Source organism: Panthera onca, chromosome D3 (genome assembly GCF_046562875.1).
Source record: "Panthera onca isolate mPanOnc1 chromosome D3, mPanOnc1 haplotype 2, whole genome shotgun sequence".
Taxonomy (NCBI): domain Eukaryota; kingdom Metazoa; phylum Chordata; class Mammalia; order Carnivora; family Felidae; genus Panthera; species Panthera onca.
Window position 1 is genome coordinate 22,282,424 of NC_138350.1, and position 18,213 is coordinate 22,300,636.

The 18,213-nt window shown below is 46.0% G+C and overlaps 1 protein-coding gene across 5 annotated transcripts in view; it reads left to right on the top strand.

Moving 5' to 3' along the window:
• Positions 1 to 17,978, top strand: part of THOC5 (THO complex subunit 5) — a 31,927-nt gene extending 13,949 nt beyond the window's left edge. For 4 of the 5 annotated variants that reach the window (XM_078435604.2, XM_078435603.2, XM_078435602.2 and 1 more), the window contains exons 9-21: positions 171 to 203; positions 1,962 to 2,039; positions 2,963 to 3,003; positions 3,247 to 3,346; positions 4,713 to 4,821; positions 8,454 to 8,555; positions 9,126 to 9,222; positions 9,813 to 9,927; positions 11,215 to 11,318; positions 11,453 to 11,540; positions 14,132 to 14,247; positions 14,916 to 15,106; positions 17,774 to 17,978. In XM_078435604.2, coding sequence (XP_078291730.1) covers positions 171 to 203; positions 1,962 to 2,039; positions 2,963 to 3,003; positions 3,247 to 3,346; positions 4,713 to 4,821; positions 8,454 to 8,555; positions 9,126 to 9,222; positions 9,813 to 9,927; positions 11,215 to 11,318; positions 11,453 to 11,540; positions 14,132 to 14,247; positions 14,916 to 15,106; positions 17,774 to 17,837 — 1,238 coding nt within the window. In that variant the 3' untranslated portion in view covers positions 17,838 to 17,978. The remainder of the gene's footprint in view (positions 1 to 170; positions 204 to 1,961; positions 2,040 to 2,962; positions 3,004 to 3,246; positions 3,347 to 4,712; positions 4,822 to 8,453; positions 8,556 to 9,125; positions 9,223 to 9,812; positions 9,928 to 11,214; positions 11,319 to 11,452; positions 11,541 to 14,131; positions 14,248 to 14,915; positions 15,107 to 17,773) is intronic. The other variant, XM_078435605.2, reaches the window with a different exon arrangement.
• The last annotated feature ends 235 nt before the right edge of the window (positions 17,979 to 18,213 follow it).

An 18,213-nucleotide genomic window follows, 5' to 3' on the forward strand; every position in this document is an offset into this window, starting at 1 on the left:
CCTAAACTTTTCTTCTTCACCCCACCGCATCAAACAGACCTGTACAGCATCAGTGCATGCCTGTCCTCCCAGCCATGGGCACCGACACATTACTGTCTCTCTTCTTGTGTCTTCCTGGTCCTCCTGGTCCTCTCCTTCCCTTTTGTTCTCCTTCTTGTTTCCATCATCAGCTCATATGAAATCCTCCCAGCCCCCTAGACAGGGTGAGTAATTTTCTTTTCTTTTGTGTTTAAACCCAACCTGTTTTCTTTCCCATTTTACTATAGAATTTCAGAATTAAGCTACCCAAAAGAACAGTTTGGCATTTGCCAGTGGTTGGTGGGGGCATCTAGCTTGTTTGGGTGAGGTATGTTGGTTCATGCAGGGCTGTCAGAGAGCAGTGGCCGATCACCTGGAAGTATTATCTCAGCGGCCTTGCCAGGTAGAGGAAGTTTGTCATTCCTCTTTAGTGCAGTTGGGCAAGCCATTTCAGTCTCCTATGACTGTCTGTGACCCGTATACCATTTTGGTTTTTTTTTAATGTTTATTTTTGACAGAACGCCCATGCGCATGAGTTGGGGAGGAACAGAGAGAGAGGGAGACACAGAATCTGAAACAGGCTCCAGGCTCTGAGCTGTCAGCACAGAGTCCAATGCGGGGCTCGAACTCATGGACAGTGAGATCATGACCTGAGCCAAAGTTGGACACTCAACCAACTGAGCCACCCATGTGTCCCCCTTATACCTTTTTGAATGGAGCAAGAGAGGTGGTGGCTTGTCTGACTTCCCAGTAGACCTACAAAGTTCCACAAAGGCAGGCCAGGTGTCTCCTGGGGAAAGTGTCAGTCCTGGTGCCATGGAACAGCCCTCTTACCTTCCTGTTTAAGACACCAAGCTCAAGTTGAATAGACCTAGTCTTGAATCCTAGCTTAGCTACTTCCTGGCTAATGTGTCTAACTTCTCCGAGCCTTGATTTTCTCATCTCGTGGCTATAGTAATAGTATGGTTCTCATAGAGTTGTTGTGAAGGTTAAACATTAATTTGAAAAACATAATGCGGGGCGCCTGGGTGGCGCAGTCGGTTAAGCGTCCGACTTCAGCCAGGTCACGATCTCGCGGTCCGTGAGTTCGAGCCCCGCGTCAGGCTCTGGGCTGATGGCTCGGAGCCTGGAGCCTGTTTCTGATTCTGTGTCTCCCTCTCTCTCTGCCCCTCCCCCGTTCATGCTCTGTCTCTCTCTGTCCCAAAAATAAAAAAATAAAAAAACGTTGAAAAAAAATTTAAAAAAAAAAAAAAAAAAAAAAGAAAAACATAATGTTATAAGTACAATTACAAGCATCAGGTCATTTGGTCTTTGCCACCCAACCAGGCAGTTACCATTTGTCAAGACAAGATTTCTTTCATAGATGCAGAAAGTGGGGCTCAGAGCAGTGAAATAACTTTCTAGGTGTTTAGGAATTGGTGGGGCAGGGACTCAGATCTGGGACTAAACTGCAGGGTCCAAGCTCCTGTGCACTGTCCTGCCTCCCAGTTAAATGTGACAGTACCAGCCAGCTGCTTGGTGTAGTACAGAATAGAGAGTAAGCAAGCACTGAGATGAGAACCGTTGTTTCTGAGATGTGAACAGTTAGGGCGTCTGGATGATAACCTTTAAGACAGTTGGCAGAGGAGTATCCCGTGGCTTTAGGCGCTAGGGTGGGATTACATGTTGGTGTAAGCCTGAAAAGGGAAGCGTTCACCATAGTGTCAGGTGGTGCTTGTCTAAAATTTGCACTTTGGATTCTTTGTTTTCAGTAAATGATGGAAAAAAGCTTTAAGTTTCCCACCTTGTTCCTCCTCATGTGGAGAAAGGGCTTTTGCCTTTCCACCCCCAGTCAGTTAGGAGTTGTGACAAAGGCAGAAGAAATGCAGCCCCAGAGTTAGCCTGTTGTGTAGTTTAGCTCCTTCCCTCAGCAGCTGTCCTACAAAGTTTTTTCTTGCTCACAGATAAGACGTTGTCTGTGGCGATCGAAGGCAGTGTGGACGAAGCCAAGGCTCTATTTAAGCCTCCTGAAGACTCCCAAGGTAATGTGGTCGGGATCCTTCCCCAAGTCTTCCATAGCTGGGTTCAGGGGCACCAGGTCAACACCTCAGGACAGTGCTGGTCCTTTGGAAATAATCTGTACTCGTTCTGAGTAGCAGGGAGCTTGACTTTAATGTCTTAATGCTCAAGGGCAGACGGGGTAAAGCATTGGTTGTGGATTTTGGTCCTGCCACTCACTAGCTCACTGATCCTGGGAAAGTTCTTTAACATTTCTTTCTTTTTTTTTTTTTTTAATGTTTATTTATTTTTGAGAGAGAGACAGAAACAGAGCACGGGCAGGGGAGGGGCAGAGAGAGGGAGACACACAATCTGAAGCAGGCTCCAGGCTCTGAGCTATCAGCACAGAGCCCGACATGGGGCCCGAACCCATGAACTGTGAGATCATGACCTGAGCCGAAGTCAGACACTTAACCAACTGAGCCACCCAGGAGCCCCCTCTTTAGCCTTTCTGAGCCTCAGTTTACTTACTTGTCAAAACAGGATAGTAATACCTCATGTAAAATTATTGTGTCGATTAAATGAGGTCATACATGCAAAGTTCTTAGCATCATTCTTGGCACATAGCAACCCCTCAAGTTGTATTAACTGTTACTGCTGTTGCTATTTATATTACTGTTGCTACCACCACTACCAACAACGGGGGTGGGGCTTGTGGTCCATAGGTTTGCATTAAAAAGCACCTTCAAAAATAGAGGCAGTTGGATTATGAGGCATTCCTCCTTTTTTTCTCGCATCACCATGTTTTCTATACTGAATCAGCAGCAGCAAATTAGTTTATCATGTATTCTAAAGAAACCCATTTACAAATGACAGAGTCTCAGCCCCTTTAAGCCCCATGGGTTGAGGCACTTTAGGAGCACTGGGAACCTCCTTACCTCCAGATGCTTTCTCTCTGTGGTTGCAGATGATGAGAGCGACTCCGATGCTGAAGAGGAGCAGACCACGGTGAGAGCCGTTTGCCCTCCTGAATGTGTCAAGCAGCTGCACTGGGGCCTGCTAGTTGGCAGGTGCCATCTTCCCTAGAAGCAGAAGAAAGAGGTGGGAAAGAAAGAGCTGCTGGGGTCTGGCAGCTGGATAGCTGAAGCAGCAGGTTCCAGCCAGTGGGGCTGAGGCCCTGGCCAGTAGGGAGAAGGAAGGGGCAAATTCGTATGACCAGTGCTCATCTGATTTGATCTTTCCTTTGTCCAGAAACGCCGGCGACCCACACTGGGAGTTCAGTTGGATGACAAGCGCAAGGAGATGCTGAAGAGGCACCCGCTATCTGTCATGCTGGACCTGAAGTGCAAAGGTCTGGCTCCCTTTGTTCTGGAGGATCCATAGCATTTGAGGCTTTTGCTAGCTGCAGGTGCACAAGGTTCAGCAAGCCAAAGTCCTTTTTGACCAAGAAAAAGATCTGGTTTCATATTTCTTTGTTTTTCATCATTGTTTTGCATGGAGTTTGATTTTTTTTCTCTAAGTCATAAGCATAACAACAGAGACGAAACTAGACACATAAGGGATGCTTGATAAAATTATACCAATTTCTGAATTGACTAAGTCAGATACACAGAACAAGTCACAAGAGTGTGCAGGATTCGAGTACTATGACCAGTGTACTTAATATCATACACATAAGTAGAAGTTTGTGTTCTGCAGAGAATGATTTGAAACTGGTTTTGTATGGATAAAGCAATATACACAGTATAAGAGCTAACTGTCACATGTAAGTTTCCCTCTCACCTGAGACTCCAGTCCTCGGTCTTACCTCCAAGGTCTTACCTCTTGGTGACAGATTTCTTACGTATTTTCTAGAACTATTCTATATATTTAGAAGCTTTTATACAACTGTATATTTATCCCCTTCTCCTTTTAGTTTTTACACAAATGGAAACATACTCTACACACTTCACCTTTTTTTAAAAACTTGTTATTTTGAGATAATTTTAGACTCAGAAGAGTTGCCGTAATAATAGACTTCTCATGCTCTTCACTCAGCTTCCCATAATGTCAGCGTCTTACTTAAGCATAGTACAGTGATCAAAACCAATGTTAATTTTATTGGTACAATTAACTAAACCACAGAATTTATGCAGATTTCCTTGTTTTTTCCACTAATGTCCTTTGTCCATTTTAGGATCCAGTCCAGGATCTCACATGACATTTAGTTGCCATGCCTCTTAGTCTCCTGCAGGCAGGACAGTCTTCTCCTCCTCAGTCTTTGCTTATCTTTCATGACCTTGACATCTTTGAAGACCAGGTTTATTTACTATGTAGAAAAACTCAATTTGGCTTTGTCTGTGTTTTCTCCTTATCAGACTGAGCTTACGGGTTTGGGGGAGGAATACCATAGACATGGGTTCATCATCCCATCATATCAGGGGTACATGGTGTCACTGGTACTTGATGATCACTTGATTGCTCCCTTTCGATATTTTACTTTTTAGAAACAGTTAAGTCCAGCCCACACTCAAGGGGAGGGAAATGAATCTCCCCCTCTTGGAGAGAGGAGTTACAAAGAATTTGTAGACATTTTTTATTCAATATAAAATTGCTATTGAGTTTCTGTTTTTACAGTAAAAGCTCTTAAAAGCCTCGCTTTTACAGTTCCATAATACTGTAGACTCTGCTCTCATGTTCAACTTGTACATGGTCTTCTTTTCATCCTCCCCCTCCAGATGACAGTGTGCTTCACCTGACCTTCTACTACCTCATGAACCTCAACATCATGACGGTAAAGGCCAAAGTGACAACCGCCACGGAGCTGATCACCCCCATCAGTGCAGGGTACTGGGCAGGCGCTGTGGAGAGTGGGGCATGGGAGTGGGTGTGATGAGAGCCTCTCCGCGGGCTGCTTTTGGTTCCTTGCGCACACTGGCTCTGAGGAGGTGCACTGCTCCGTTGACTTCTGTTGTCATGTCCGCGTCTGGAAGTCCTGGCACCTCACTGGTATTTAGAAAGCACTTGCTGACTTAAGTTGGTCCTCTTACTACACAGCAGATGATAAAATGACTACAATGTATGGAAAATTGAGTAGGCAGGGCAGAGCAGCAGCTTGTTCTGACAAGTGGAAAGGTGTGAATATAGAAATGGAATTTGGCAGACATGTTGAGGTTGACAAATTTAGGCCTTCATTTACTCTTTCCCAAGGTGCTGGGACTTTTGCTTCATAGCCCAGCTCAGTCCCAGGTTGTCCTTACCTGGCAGCAGGAAGAGGTTTTGAGGAGGGTGAGTGGAGGCACGGTAATGATGGCCACAGGTTTGGCATCCCCAGGAAGCGCCTGGCTGTGGCAGTCTTGTTCCACGCTAGGAGTGGGAAGAAAGGAAAAGGGCCAAGAGGGCCTGAAATAGCCTCACAGGAGCACTACCTTGGCCTGGTACTCCTGCACACTTGAGTCTTTGGGTTGGCTATACAGAGACCACTGAGGGAGACACACAAGTCTGGTGCCTGGTGGGGTGGGGCTCTTCCCATGGCTGCCTGGTGTCCCTGTGTTCTCTACCCTACACTTACAGTCCATGCCCCCTTCAGGCCGCAGCCTTGGTCCCTGGACTCAAGAGTTATTTGATCACGCTAGGGCACTCTGGATGAAATTGATCCTATTCTCACCTGACCCCAGCAGAGGGAGCCCAGGGCTTGCTTCTTCAGAGTGCCCGGTTACACTGCCTGGCCAGAGCTCTCAGTCTAGCAGCTTGCGGGCCCTGGCCATGGTGGAGTTCCTTGTCACCAGCATTCTGCCTGCTCACCTCTCAGATGCCAAACCTACTAAGAAGAGGGCTGCCAGCTGGCCTCAGTGCATACTTAACTCCAGCTTCTCCCTAAGCTTTGCACATGCAAGTACTGGCGACAGTACTGCTGAGTGGATACCAGCTGGGCTCAGAGCTCCAGTGTTTCCCGGGTCTGCCACTTATACCTGTGTGTGCACCTTTAGCCAAGTTTCCTGGCTTCTGAGGCTGGTTCCTCACTCTGGTCATGAATTGTAATATACACTTCCAGGGTATTTATGAAGGATCAGGTCTAGTGCTTAGCATAAGTGAAGCACTTGGTAATGACAGCTGGTAATGTCACACTTGGTAATGTGTTTATCATCATGAATTTGCTTTAACTCTTCACAATAACTTTACAAGGGGAGGAAACTACAACTATCATCGATAATAACTTTACAAGGGGAGGAAACTACAACTATCATCCGTGGCCCCAAAAGAGGGAGGGGATGCAAAAGGAAGCACCACCCTGAAACCAGGATTGTATCTTTATGGGCCTTCAGGTGTTGTTTAGCTCATCCCCCTATTTTTGAGATGGAGAAACTGAGGTCCAGGAGGCATCTGACAGTTGTGGGAGCTCTGGGCCTAGAGTTCCAAACTGCCAGCTCAGAGGCCTTTGCTTAAGTACAGGCTGCTTTGGCCCCTGGAGATACCAGCCTGGTGTATGGTTCTATTTATTCATCTACTGTAACACAGGGATACTTTTTTTTCTCCCTGATATAATCACAGTCTCATACTAATTCCTTAATATCATTCAGTATCCATTCAGAGTTCAAATTTCACTGATTTTCTCTTAGTGTTTTTTGTTAGTTGTTTTTATAGTTTGGGTTTTGAATCTGGATCTTTATAAGGTCCACATGTTGCAATTGGGTGAAGCTTCTCTCAAGCATCTTTTCATCTGAATGTCCCTGCCATCTGTTTGTCAAAGAGAATGGGTTGTTTGTAGGTTTCCCCAGTCTGGATTTTGATGATTGCATCCTTGCATTAGAATTTAGTGAGTTACTACCTTCCTGGGTATTTCACGTTAATTATAGTTAGGTTTAGAGGCTTGGTGAGATTCCACTTTGATTTTTTTGCAGGAGGGATGAGGGAGCAGGATGGTATAAATGTTGAGTGCTTCCATCAGGAGGCACAGGCTGTCTCTATTTTTGTGGCGTTAGCAGCACTGATGACTGTTGCCAGGATCTATTAATTCGTTAGGAAATTGATGTTCTTCATACAAACATTTTAACATTTAACCAGCCGTGCTGAATTTTCTTCAAGAAATTATTTTACAGAATGGTCTTCATTAGGATATTTTGACTCACTACTAATCAGTTTTTCATTAAGTCATTAAACTATTTTTAATGATTTTCCACTTTTACTTACCAAATTCTTAATCCCTTTTTACCTATTATTATTTTACAACAAAGATTTGACTGAGTAGTTTTTTGTTTTGGTGTTGTTTTTATGACTGTATATAATCTCTCCTTTTATGTCCATTATCTTCACCAAATTCAGTTGTCCTGAACCACATATTACCGATGCAAATTTTTCAAGGAGATTTGATTCTTTCATTAGGTTTTGTTAATTAGAAACCGTTATTGTGGAGTTTTAGCTGTTCTGTTTATTTTTGTTGACTCCTGATTCATTCTATTTATTAGTAATAGTCACTAAATAATATTGGCCAAACGACTGACAATTCTTATTTCTAGCCAGTTCTCCATGAAAGGCAGTGAGGTGGAGCAGAGAGACTCTGGGAGAGACAGGAAACCAGGAAGAGTCAAAGCTGCCACCGCCCCACTGCTAAATTCTTAAAGTCATGCCTGGGCTCTGAGCAGTAAGATTAGCCCATTCTGCCTGAGTTGCTCCTGATACCAGACCTGAAAAGATGAAGGAGAACCCCTGCTGGTTGAGAGAAAGACTGAGCCTTGTCCTTTGTGATCAGATTACTCCATTATCCTCTTCCTCTCCCCTCTCCATCCCTTTTCCACTTGTCAGCGTTTAATTACAGGCTGTGCCCTAACCATTCCAGATGGGTGGCGGTGATGCTGTCTCTCTGCTTATAGCCCTGGGTCACCTTGTGTCCAGCGCATGTGATAATGTCTTTTTCTGGGAACATAAAGGGGACCTTTTTCTGTGAGTGGCATGAGATTTGGTCAAAGTGAGATAGGCACACCATTAAAGCTGTTTACTTGCTCTTTGGGGGTAGAAAGGAATCTCTTCTGCTGTTATGAAAATTGTGATTATTTTATCTCCAGTGTCACAGAGCTTTGCTCCCCTGAAGGTAAGGCCTTTGTCACCATATACCTCTCTTAAAGGGATAGGGTTTTCAAAAAATTTAGTGTGTAGGAGTACTACTGTCTTTGATCACACAGTGCAAATCCCTATTCCAGCACTTGTTAGTAGTGTGATCTTAGACAAGCCATATCTTTCAAAGCCTGAATTTCTTCTCTGTAAAATGGAAATGGTCATACCTCATAGAGTGTGAGATCTGGTGACCTCAAGTATAAAGAGTTATGGTCTGTCCTCCCTCCACTGTCCTGGCCCACAGGAAGCATTCAGTAAGTGGTAGCATGATCATTAATGATAGGTGGCATTACTATCCCCAGATGCCCAAGTCTGCCTCAAGGCAAGGCATTGGCCGTGTTTTCACTGCGGTCTTACCGCTTTTCCAGTGACTTGCTGTCTCCTGACTCAGTCCTGAGCTGTTTGTATCCAGGGGATCATGGAAAGAAGACTCCGAATCCAGCCAATCAGTATCAGTTTGATAAAGTTGGGTGAGTCAGCAGTGTTTCCTCCTTTCCCAGTCTCTTTGCTTTGGAGTTTCTCTGGCAGCTCAAGCCCAGCATTAAAGACCTGTTAGGGTCAGAGGCCTATCAGGGGGCAAGGGAGACCCTGGAGCTTGAGGGAGTGCTATGTCAAAAGAAGGGAACACAAGGGGCAAATGAAGGTCATGGAATAGTGAGGAAGGGTGGAAGGATCAAACTTGGAGGACATGATAAGAACACATGAGAGGATAACATGGTTTAACATTCAATTCTCTGAGGATTAAAAACCTGAAAAATATTTTATAAATTGGTGGACTGGTGAAGAAATCAAAGGCATTGACTTTATATTGAGACTTGAGACTTGTTTATGAGTTGGGGGGAAGAGAAAAGGGAACATGGGAGAGGTGAAATTCACAGTAGGAAGGTGATGAAGTTTAGAGACTTTGCTGGCAGCCCGGCTGTGAGTGTGGCCTAGCCTGTGAGACCATCCATTTCAGGGGCATGGGAGGAAGGCTGTATCCTGGGACCACTGCAGAAAGGACTTATAAAATCATTTTATTGCTGTGTTCTTTTCTGCAGCATCCTGACTTTGAGAGACTACGTACTTGACCTAGGTCACCCCTATTTGTGGGTGCAGAAGCTAGGTGGCCTCCACTTCCCCAAAGAGCAGCCCCAGGTGTGTACACTGTGGATCCAGTCTCCTTGGCTAAGGATCTCTACTTCCTCACCCCCCAGACAGCCTCCAGAAAGGCTTTGGATGGCCTTTGAGGGCTTTGAAGTATCAGAATGCTTTTCCTTGGGGCTATGGTCTGTCCTCCCTCCACTCAGGATACTAAAAATGTCTGAGGCCCACAAATGTGTAGGTACCTTTGGTTCTCCCTGAGCCTGGTAGCCCTCGAGATGAAAGTAACTAGAGTCCTTGCTCTGGGTGCTACATGACTCCAGGCTCCACCGCCCCTCAGTATGGTGTACAAAGGTGCCAAAAATGAGGCATCACCAGAACCCCAAGGGATCTGGCATCTGGCACCTTAGCAGAAGCCTTCCTTTCTCAGGAGCTGGCCAGGCCTCTTGAGATTCCAGCATCCTGTATTCCTACTGGAACTCAGCATCTGGCCTGTCACAGCAGGTGAACCCTGCCATTCCCATAAGGTGCCCACCTCAGGATGTGTGTGGTCCTGGCTGCCATTGGCAAGGAGGGCCTAGGAGAGGCAATGCCTGGAGACAAGGACAGGGGGCACTCAGGGTGCTTCTCGCTGTCGTCTACAGCACACGGTGATTGCTGACCACTCGCTGAGCGCCAGCCACATGGAGACCACCATGAAACTGCTGAAGACCAGGGTTCAATCCCGCCTGGCCCTCCACAAACAGTTTGCATCCCTGGGTAAGCTGATGTGTGGCTGTGGCTTAAGGCCTATATGGACAACACAGGGACAAAGATGACTTAGTCCTTCACTCAGGTTTCTTAAATCCTGATGACACTGCCTGGCTCTTGCTGAGCAGAGGTGTTGGCAGGACCTCTGGGGAGAGCTACAGGTCCATCCAGGCAGGGATCTTAGCTCCCCTCAGGACTATCAGGGCTGTCCCAGCTCACAAAAGAGACCCAAAGCCTCCTGGGTGGTCCAGGTTAGTGGACTGGTCAGGAACAACTTACTGTAGGTTAGCGCATGTTGGATTTGGGTGTACATTCTAACAGATATTTAGTAGAAATCCACTTCATGCTTTGTAGAGCTTACATTTAGCTTATTTGATACAGCTATCCAGGGATCCACCCCCTCAAACCTCCCTTGAGACCCACTGAGCTAACATCCTCCAGGGTGAGGATGAACCCCAGTGTTATTCATAAGCTCCCAGGTGATTCTGAGCCATTGAGCTAACGAGCCATTGACCAAGGTGGTGGCCATATCGGTGTTCCTTTTCGTTTACTCATTCAGTAAATACTTGTTGAGGACTTACCATGTATAAGGCACTTGAGGGGAAGTGAGGGTTGAGATCTTTCTGACTGAAAAGAATCACTGTCAGGAAAGGCATTAGGTTTCCAGGACCCATCTGGAGTCCTTACCAATCTGGGGCAGTTCTTATATTCCACACGGACCCTGATCCCTGCAGGGCAGCATTGTTTGTGGGTTTCTTCCCCACCACCATTGCTAAAGTTGTTTTGTCCCAAGGTTGGATGATTGTCATCCTAGACAGCATTTACTGTGTTGGCATATTTGTGGATTGAAACACCAGCAGGAATTTGCCCTGGAGCAGTTCTCTAACTCTTCTCCCTTAGAGAAACTGACACAGAACACTTCAGTCATTTCCTCCATCAAGGTCAGCTGTGAGAAAACAGCCCTCTTGGCTATTTGATCTAATTAACAGTCACTGCTGCAGAGGCACCATCACTGGTTCTGGCTGCCAGGGGGGTTTTGTTTTGCTGGCCATCATTTGCATTAAAGATAAAGCACCATGAATGCTGGTGCTAGGTCCAGCCACAAGCGCATAGCAGGGGTGAAGGTCAGGTTGGTGTGGCTGGATTCCTAGCACATGTTGTTGACCAGGGCACCTACTAAATGCTTCATGTATCTGGAGAGCTGGCAGGGCCACCTGAGCCCTCCAGATGATCCTAGTTACCCAGCTGTGGCATCTGATTTCTACCTGTAATACCACCCGACTTGCTCTCTTTTAGAACATGGCATTGTACCAGTTACCAGTGATTGCCAGTACCTCTTTCCTGCAAAGGTTGTCTCCCGCCTGGTAAAGTGGGTGACAATTGCCCATGAGGATTACATGGTAAGTGGAGGAGTGACACGTCACCCTTGCTGTCCCAAAGATCCATGTCATCTTTCAGCTCCTGCCCTTCCCCTAGAAGGGCAAGGGATTTGACTGGAGGATCCAGGAATTCCCTCCTCTGTGGTGACTTCTAGGAGCTGCATTTCACCAAGGACATTGTGGAGGCAGGACTGGCTGAGGACACCAATCTTTACTACATGGCACTCGTGGAAAGGGGCACAGGTAATTGCTCTTCTGATCACAGTGGTAGGCCAGGGAAGCTAATAAGAATAAAACATTCCTGAAGGTTGCCCAAAGAAAGCAAAAGATCCTAGAATCTTGCTGGGGTGACTTAGCAAATAGTAGTAATGATTGTAAGAGCCACCATTCAGTGAGGACTTGTTCTATAACACAGCCACATACATGTTTTATCTCATTTAATCCTCATGACTGGGAGTGGTAATGCAAGTACCCCCTGCTTTCCTAAAATTTGCATTCCACCACTTTGCTTTTGCACAAAACCTACATTAGTGCTGTTTTCGCTAACTGAAAGAAAGGAGGATGTTCACCTTTGCAAGAAAAACCCTTACTGTACTAATATAGGTCTTGTGTAAAAGTAAAGTGGCATTAATGCTCGAAAAGTTAAGTGGGCGATGCTCCACTCCTTATGCCATTTTGACTTACGGAAGGTTTCATAGGAACACTGTACTTTTGGATAGCAGGGGAAACCCGTATTCCCATTTTATAGGTGAGGAAATTGAGGCTTTGTCACAAATGCGATCTGAGCCTGAGCACTTAGCCCTTTGCTTTACTGTTCTCTAAAAGCAGATACCAGTTCTTCCTCCTCTTCACAGAAGGGCCAACAAACCACTCTCAGTTTGTGAAGTGCAGGGTAGTAGGACCTTCCTCCCTGTCTGCTGTTCTGCACTCACTTTGGAGGCATCAAAAGCTGTGGTTCCTCACGGCTGTCCTGGAGTCTAATTTGCCACGGCTTTCTGTGGAGCCACCTGGGTGCTGCTTGTGGAGCTGTCTTCTAGCTCCTGCCTCGGCAGACCTGCCACTGCCCACGGAATCTGACCCCTGGGGCTCGGTGCTGTAGCTACAGAGCTCGGGGGGTTGGTTGTCTGCGGGTCTAAGTGCGAGAAATACAAGGAAAGGTTGCACTCTGTGATATTAGAGTTTCTCTACCTTGGTTTCTTGCCTTTTGTATGTTTTAAAAATATCCTGAGTAAATTAAATATTTTAGATACTATTGAGGTCCCCAGGGCACTTCATGCTTTCATTCTCTCCCTCAACAATTGGTGACTCCTATTTGGAATTTGTACATTTGCTTCCCATCCTTTTCACTTTCAAAAATCACTTTTGTCTCATCCCTAAATAACACAATACTGTTTTGAAAAGGCACAAATATGTAGTCCAAGAAATTTATAAAGCCCCAAGAGGGGGAAGTCACTAGAAGACATCACTCTGCTTCCTGTTGACCAGATGAAAGCTTATGTAGGTAGTAAGTGTTCTAGATCCATAACAGTGAATGTGATAATTAAAATTTTCATAAGATGCATTGCAGAATTTGAAAATTTAAGAGTCAAATTTAAATAAGTGCACAGCAATTACAGAAAAATATTTTCTCCATAGGATAACGTTCACTTTTACCACCAATGCACTGTATGTGTGTGTGTGTGTGTGTGTGTGTGTGTATGTGTATACGTATACATATACATACGTATACACATACACACTCACATATATGCATATACACATATACACACAGAGACACATGAGTAATCCTTTATTTTACAACAGATCAGTTTGAAAATTTTACATAGTATGGGTTAAAAACAAAACTTAATAGAGATAAATCCAGAAATACATGCCAACTGTTAGGACAGAAGCAATACAGCAGAGAAAGGACTCACTTTTTAATAAATGTGGTCGCAGGTGTCAGGGAAGAATTGTCTTAACCTCCACTCTCTTGTCCTCTGTTATTTGAATTACTGGTGTGTCATAGTTCTTTTCCCCCCCATAAATAATGAGAAAGGAATGGCATATCTAGCGCATTCGTGGTAAAAGTGAATGTCATCCTATGGAGAAAAGCAAAGGCTGCCGCCAGAAAAAAAATGAATATGTTAAAAAATACAACTGTTTCCTGTAAGGACTATGAACACAGCTTTGATATCAGACAGTTCTAGGTAAACTCAGCACTGCTGCTTTGCAACTGTTTGATCTTAAGGAAGTATCTATGAGAGCCTCAGTTTCTTTATAGGTAAAATGGAGATGATAATAACGGTACCCATCTCATGCAGTCATTGGTAGGTCGAAATAAACCTGAAGTAAAATGTATATAAAGGGCTTAGCACAGTACTTGGAATACAGTAAGTACTCCGTAAATGTTGGGTATTAAAAAGTTTCACATAACAAAATACATAAAAAGAAAAGAAACAATAGAGAAAATATGTTGATGTAACAGCTAATACACAATATTGTTAGAAAAAAACAGTAAGCCTTCACATGGAAAAATCCTTAACTTGTGGGCAAAGAAAGAAATGCCAGTTAAACTTCTGTCAAAGGAGCAAATATAACACTTGGGCAGACCCAGTGTGGACCAGACCCTGGAGAGTCCACACACCTCTGCATCCTTAGAGGGACCAGAGTCACAGGACTTCACATTCTGCAGCCTGGCAATTCTACTTCAGAGATTGTAGAACAAAAACAGAAGACCAGAATGTTCTGTGCAGTACTAGGATTAATGTAAGACAAAGATCCAATGGGAAGGGTCCGTGGCTGGCAAGCTGGGTCTCAGAACTGATTTTTCCTCCTTCCCCCTCCCTTCCCAGCCAAACTCCAAGCTGCCGTGGTGCTGAACCCTGGCTACTCCTCCATCCCACCCATTTTCCAGCTGTGTCTGAACTGGAAAGGAGAGAAAACCAATAGCAACGATGACAACATTCGGGTAAGGCTCTGATGGGGGTAATGGGAGGAGTGGGGAGAGCCTCCTTGGTGAGATGGGAGGTGGCAGAACCTACTGCAGCTGAAAGCTTGCCCACTGGCGTGATCCTAGGGACAGAGGGACCTGCCAGGATTTGTAGAATTTGCTGGAGTCTGTGTGGTATAGTAGAAGAAAAAGCCTAGACCCATCTTAACAACTTACCTAGTTTGGGGTCACCCCATTTTAAAATGGAGATAATATAAATACTTGCTTTGAAAAGTTGTTGTCTTGGGCTTCTGTAGAATTGTGAATAAACTCGGGAGCACAGATGTGGTGGGATGAGATGGTGTATAAGATCATTGCAGCTATTAATTATTAATTTATCATTCTGTTGATTTGATGCTGTAGTGGTCTTCTGGCCGTGGATCATGCTTTTAACCCTAATACTTTCTGACTTAGATCTTATCTTGAGATTTCTTCTTTACATGCCTCCATCTTTTTGGCTGTGCAAGTATTGGGCAGGAAAAGTTATGGGTCAGAATCAGGAAGACCCTGTTGTCCTGAGGACAAGCCTGTCTTGCCTGAGATGGTGTGACCCAGCTCCTGCAGAGGCCCGGCTGTGGTTCTTGTGGAGCTGCCAGACCCACTCAGTCTGAAGGTAGTGCTAGGTTCCTGGCTTTCCCACTCCTTAGGCCATGGAGAGCGAGGTCAACGTGTGCTACAAGGAGCTCTGTGGCCCCCGACCCAGCCATCAGCTCTTGACCAACCAGCTGCAGCGCCTGTGTGTGCTGCTGGACGTCTACCTGGAGACGGAGAGCCATGACGACAGCGTGGAGGGGCCCAAGGAATTTCCCCAGGAGAAGATGTGTCTGCGGCTTTTCAGGTGAGGGGAGGGGTGGGAGCGCTGGGGCTCTGGGTGCCTTCAGCCCTGCCTCTCTCAGGGATTTGGGGCAGAGATCAAAGCCTGGCATGGAGGGTGTGTGTGTTCCCAGGTGTGCTTGTCTGTGTTCACAGTAGAAATTAAAATTCCATAGCTGGATTTTCTGGAGAGAGCTTGCTCCCTCCTTCCTGAAACTTTCCCTGCCGCCCACTTCTACCATCCTGGCCTAGTTGTTCTTCACGAGCACCCCCTGAAGGTGGGCCACCCACTAAGTGAGCAGCACCAGACCACAGACCAAGAAGATGTAGCTGAACTTCCTATGCTTTTTCTGGAAAACAACAGGGTTTGCTTTTCTCTGTCCAAATAAGCTTTTTAAACTACACATAGCCCCAGCAGTCCCAGGGTATGCCCTACTCTTCCTGGGGTGCTCACAAGTCTGCCACAACCACAGCTTTAGGCAGTCGGGCATCGTGGAAGGAACCAGCTCTGAAATACCATAAACATAAGTGCAAATCTCTGCTTTGTTCCTCACCAGCTATGTGACCTTGGCAGAGTCACTTTAGCTCTGGGCCTATTTCCTAAAGGCTGAAGTAGAAGTATACAGTCTGCCTCATGAGGAATTAGAGATAAATTATGTCAGCTATGAGAATGATTCCTGGCACAGACAGGGGCTCACAAAATGCTGTTAGGTCCTGACAGCTTGGTGTTTAGCCTGTCTGTGCTCATGGCACTTCTAGCCGATGTTCCATTTTACTTTTGTCAGGTCCTTTCTCTCCCTTCCATCCCCCTAACTCATGTTCTTGTTCTTAAAAGAGTCAGTTTCAAAACTCCAGAGTCCACACTGTTCAGGTATCCCTTCCCTTTTGAGCAAGCAGCTGGGGAGAAATGGTGTCTGGGAGAGGGGAAGGGCACATCCCCCCTATTCCCTGTCGGTCTAAAGGTGCCTTAACTGCCCGTCACCTTCTCTCAGATAGCCAGTGCCAGCCTCTGGAAGCTGTGCCAGCATCCTCCCGCCTCCATCTGGCACTTCCACCTGGCCTGGTTCTTCATGTTACCTGGTAATAACCAGTTCCAGCCCCCAAGTGGCTGCTGGGAGGCGGAGCAGTGACTAGGTGTTGGTGGCTTCTAGGACTTGCTCTCCCTGGTGGGTCTGTGTGAGAACTCAGTTCTTCCCACCTTCTCAGTCTGCTGTAACACATTTTCAGGGTGGAAGCTCTTACACGGTCGGTGTTTATTTTCTATTATCTAATGGTCCCCAAAGGATCTGTTTCCTGAAGTGCTTTGTGTGTCACCCAGGCTGAGCTCCTCTGTCAGGGCATGCTGGGAAGGTACTCCTTTGGCTACTCAGATCCAGTTAACTCCATGATTGGTGAGATGTGAATTTCTTGGCCTGGAGTCCAGCTGACCACTGGGATCAGGCCAAGGGGCTGGGCTGCAAAGCGCTGGCCTGGCAGCAGGGGCCCGAGGTCTGGTCCTGCCTGTGGCTGGCTACTTTCAGCCTGTGGGTTCTCCATTAGCCACATGCCTAGACTCATCCAGGTGACTCTGTGCCCCTCTGGTGTTGGGAGGTATCTGTCATTGTGGTTATGAGCAAGGGCTTCAGGGCCAGAAAGATGTAGGTTCAAGTAGCAGCTCCATCCTGTGTGGGGAGGTCTACATGTAGCCCTGTGAGCTTCAGGTTCCTCATTGGTAAAACAGCATCTCAGGTATTGACAATACCTGATTGATGATTGAGATACCAACCTCAGGTATTGTTGGGAGGATGAAATTAAACCAGATGTAGCTTGTAAAGTGCCGAATATGATGTACGCAGAGTAAGCCCTCACATAAATAAGTGGTTGCATTAGTGTTGGAATAAAAATCTTCTTTCTCCTCATCTCTACGGTCACATAGACACACACCCCTTCTTCAGACCAGGATCCGCGATCCTTTCTAGTTACCAGTGAATGTCAGTCATAGGCAGACAAACAAAAGAGGCCCTGTAGCTGGACATCACTCACTGGAGTTGTGCAGCTTGGGGGCCCTGTGTGTTTGGCCTGGGGGCCCAGGATTATAGCCAAAGCACCTTAGCTTTGTAGCACTGGGGGCTTTGGCCGTGGTTGTCAGTCGGCCTCTGGCCAGTAGGCTTTGGTGTCAGACCTGGTTTTGAATTTGGGCTGTGTACTTTCTGACCATAAAATCTCAGGCATTTTACCTTCCCGAGCCTGTTTCTTCATCTGTAAAACCTATAAAATGGTGGCAACAGCACCGGAGAGTAGTGAGTATAAAGCACATAGCTCTTTGCAGGCACTTAGTGCAGATTCTTTTCACTCCCAGACTCCTGCCTACATGGGACTCTCCTTGCAAAGGAGGATTTTAAGGTTTTCTCCTTTATTTTTCTTATTATAGAAATAAAATACGTTTCTTGTTAAACATGCAGACAATAACAAGTAGTTCTGTAAAAATACTAAAAAGCGAGGGTACCCAAGCCCTGTGCCTGTTGTCAGTGTGGGTCCTTCCAGGTTTGTGTTCATGCATTTGCAGGCATTTATGTTTTACAGTCTGCTTTTCTCACAATGTTCCTTTTCCCCCCAGCAGCTGCATAGTTTTCCCTTGCGTGGATGAATTGTAATTTATTTTTTCAACCCAGGGGTATGGTGTTAACTGATCTCCCATCTCCTGTTTCTCTAGGGGTCCCAGCAGGATGAAGCCATTTAAATATAACCACCCTCAAGGATTCTTCAGCCATCGCTGACCTCCCACTCAGCCTGCTGTTTCTCCCTAGGCCCTAAGTGCTGTGCCTCTGCTTTCTGTTCTGGCCCACAGGTGGCTCTTGATATTCTCCAAAGACAGATTTTTTTATTTCTAGCCTATTAAAGTGTCACTTGACCAAGTAGACTTTGTCTTGTGGTTCCCTGGGATGGAGGGAGGCAGGTTTGCAGTCTGGAAGGGCAGTTGGGGGCCATGGCATGGTGTGAAAGAGCTTTCACAGCTATGCTTTCCCTAGGTGGCCAAGAAAAGCAGAGTGCAGAAGATTCTGGTTCTATCAAAGCATGCTGCCCTCTTGTCCCCACTCACCTTTCTTGTTCCTGCTTTGGACAATTATCTTGTTTGTTACCCCAGGTCCCTGC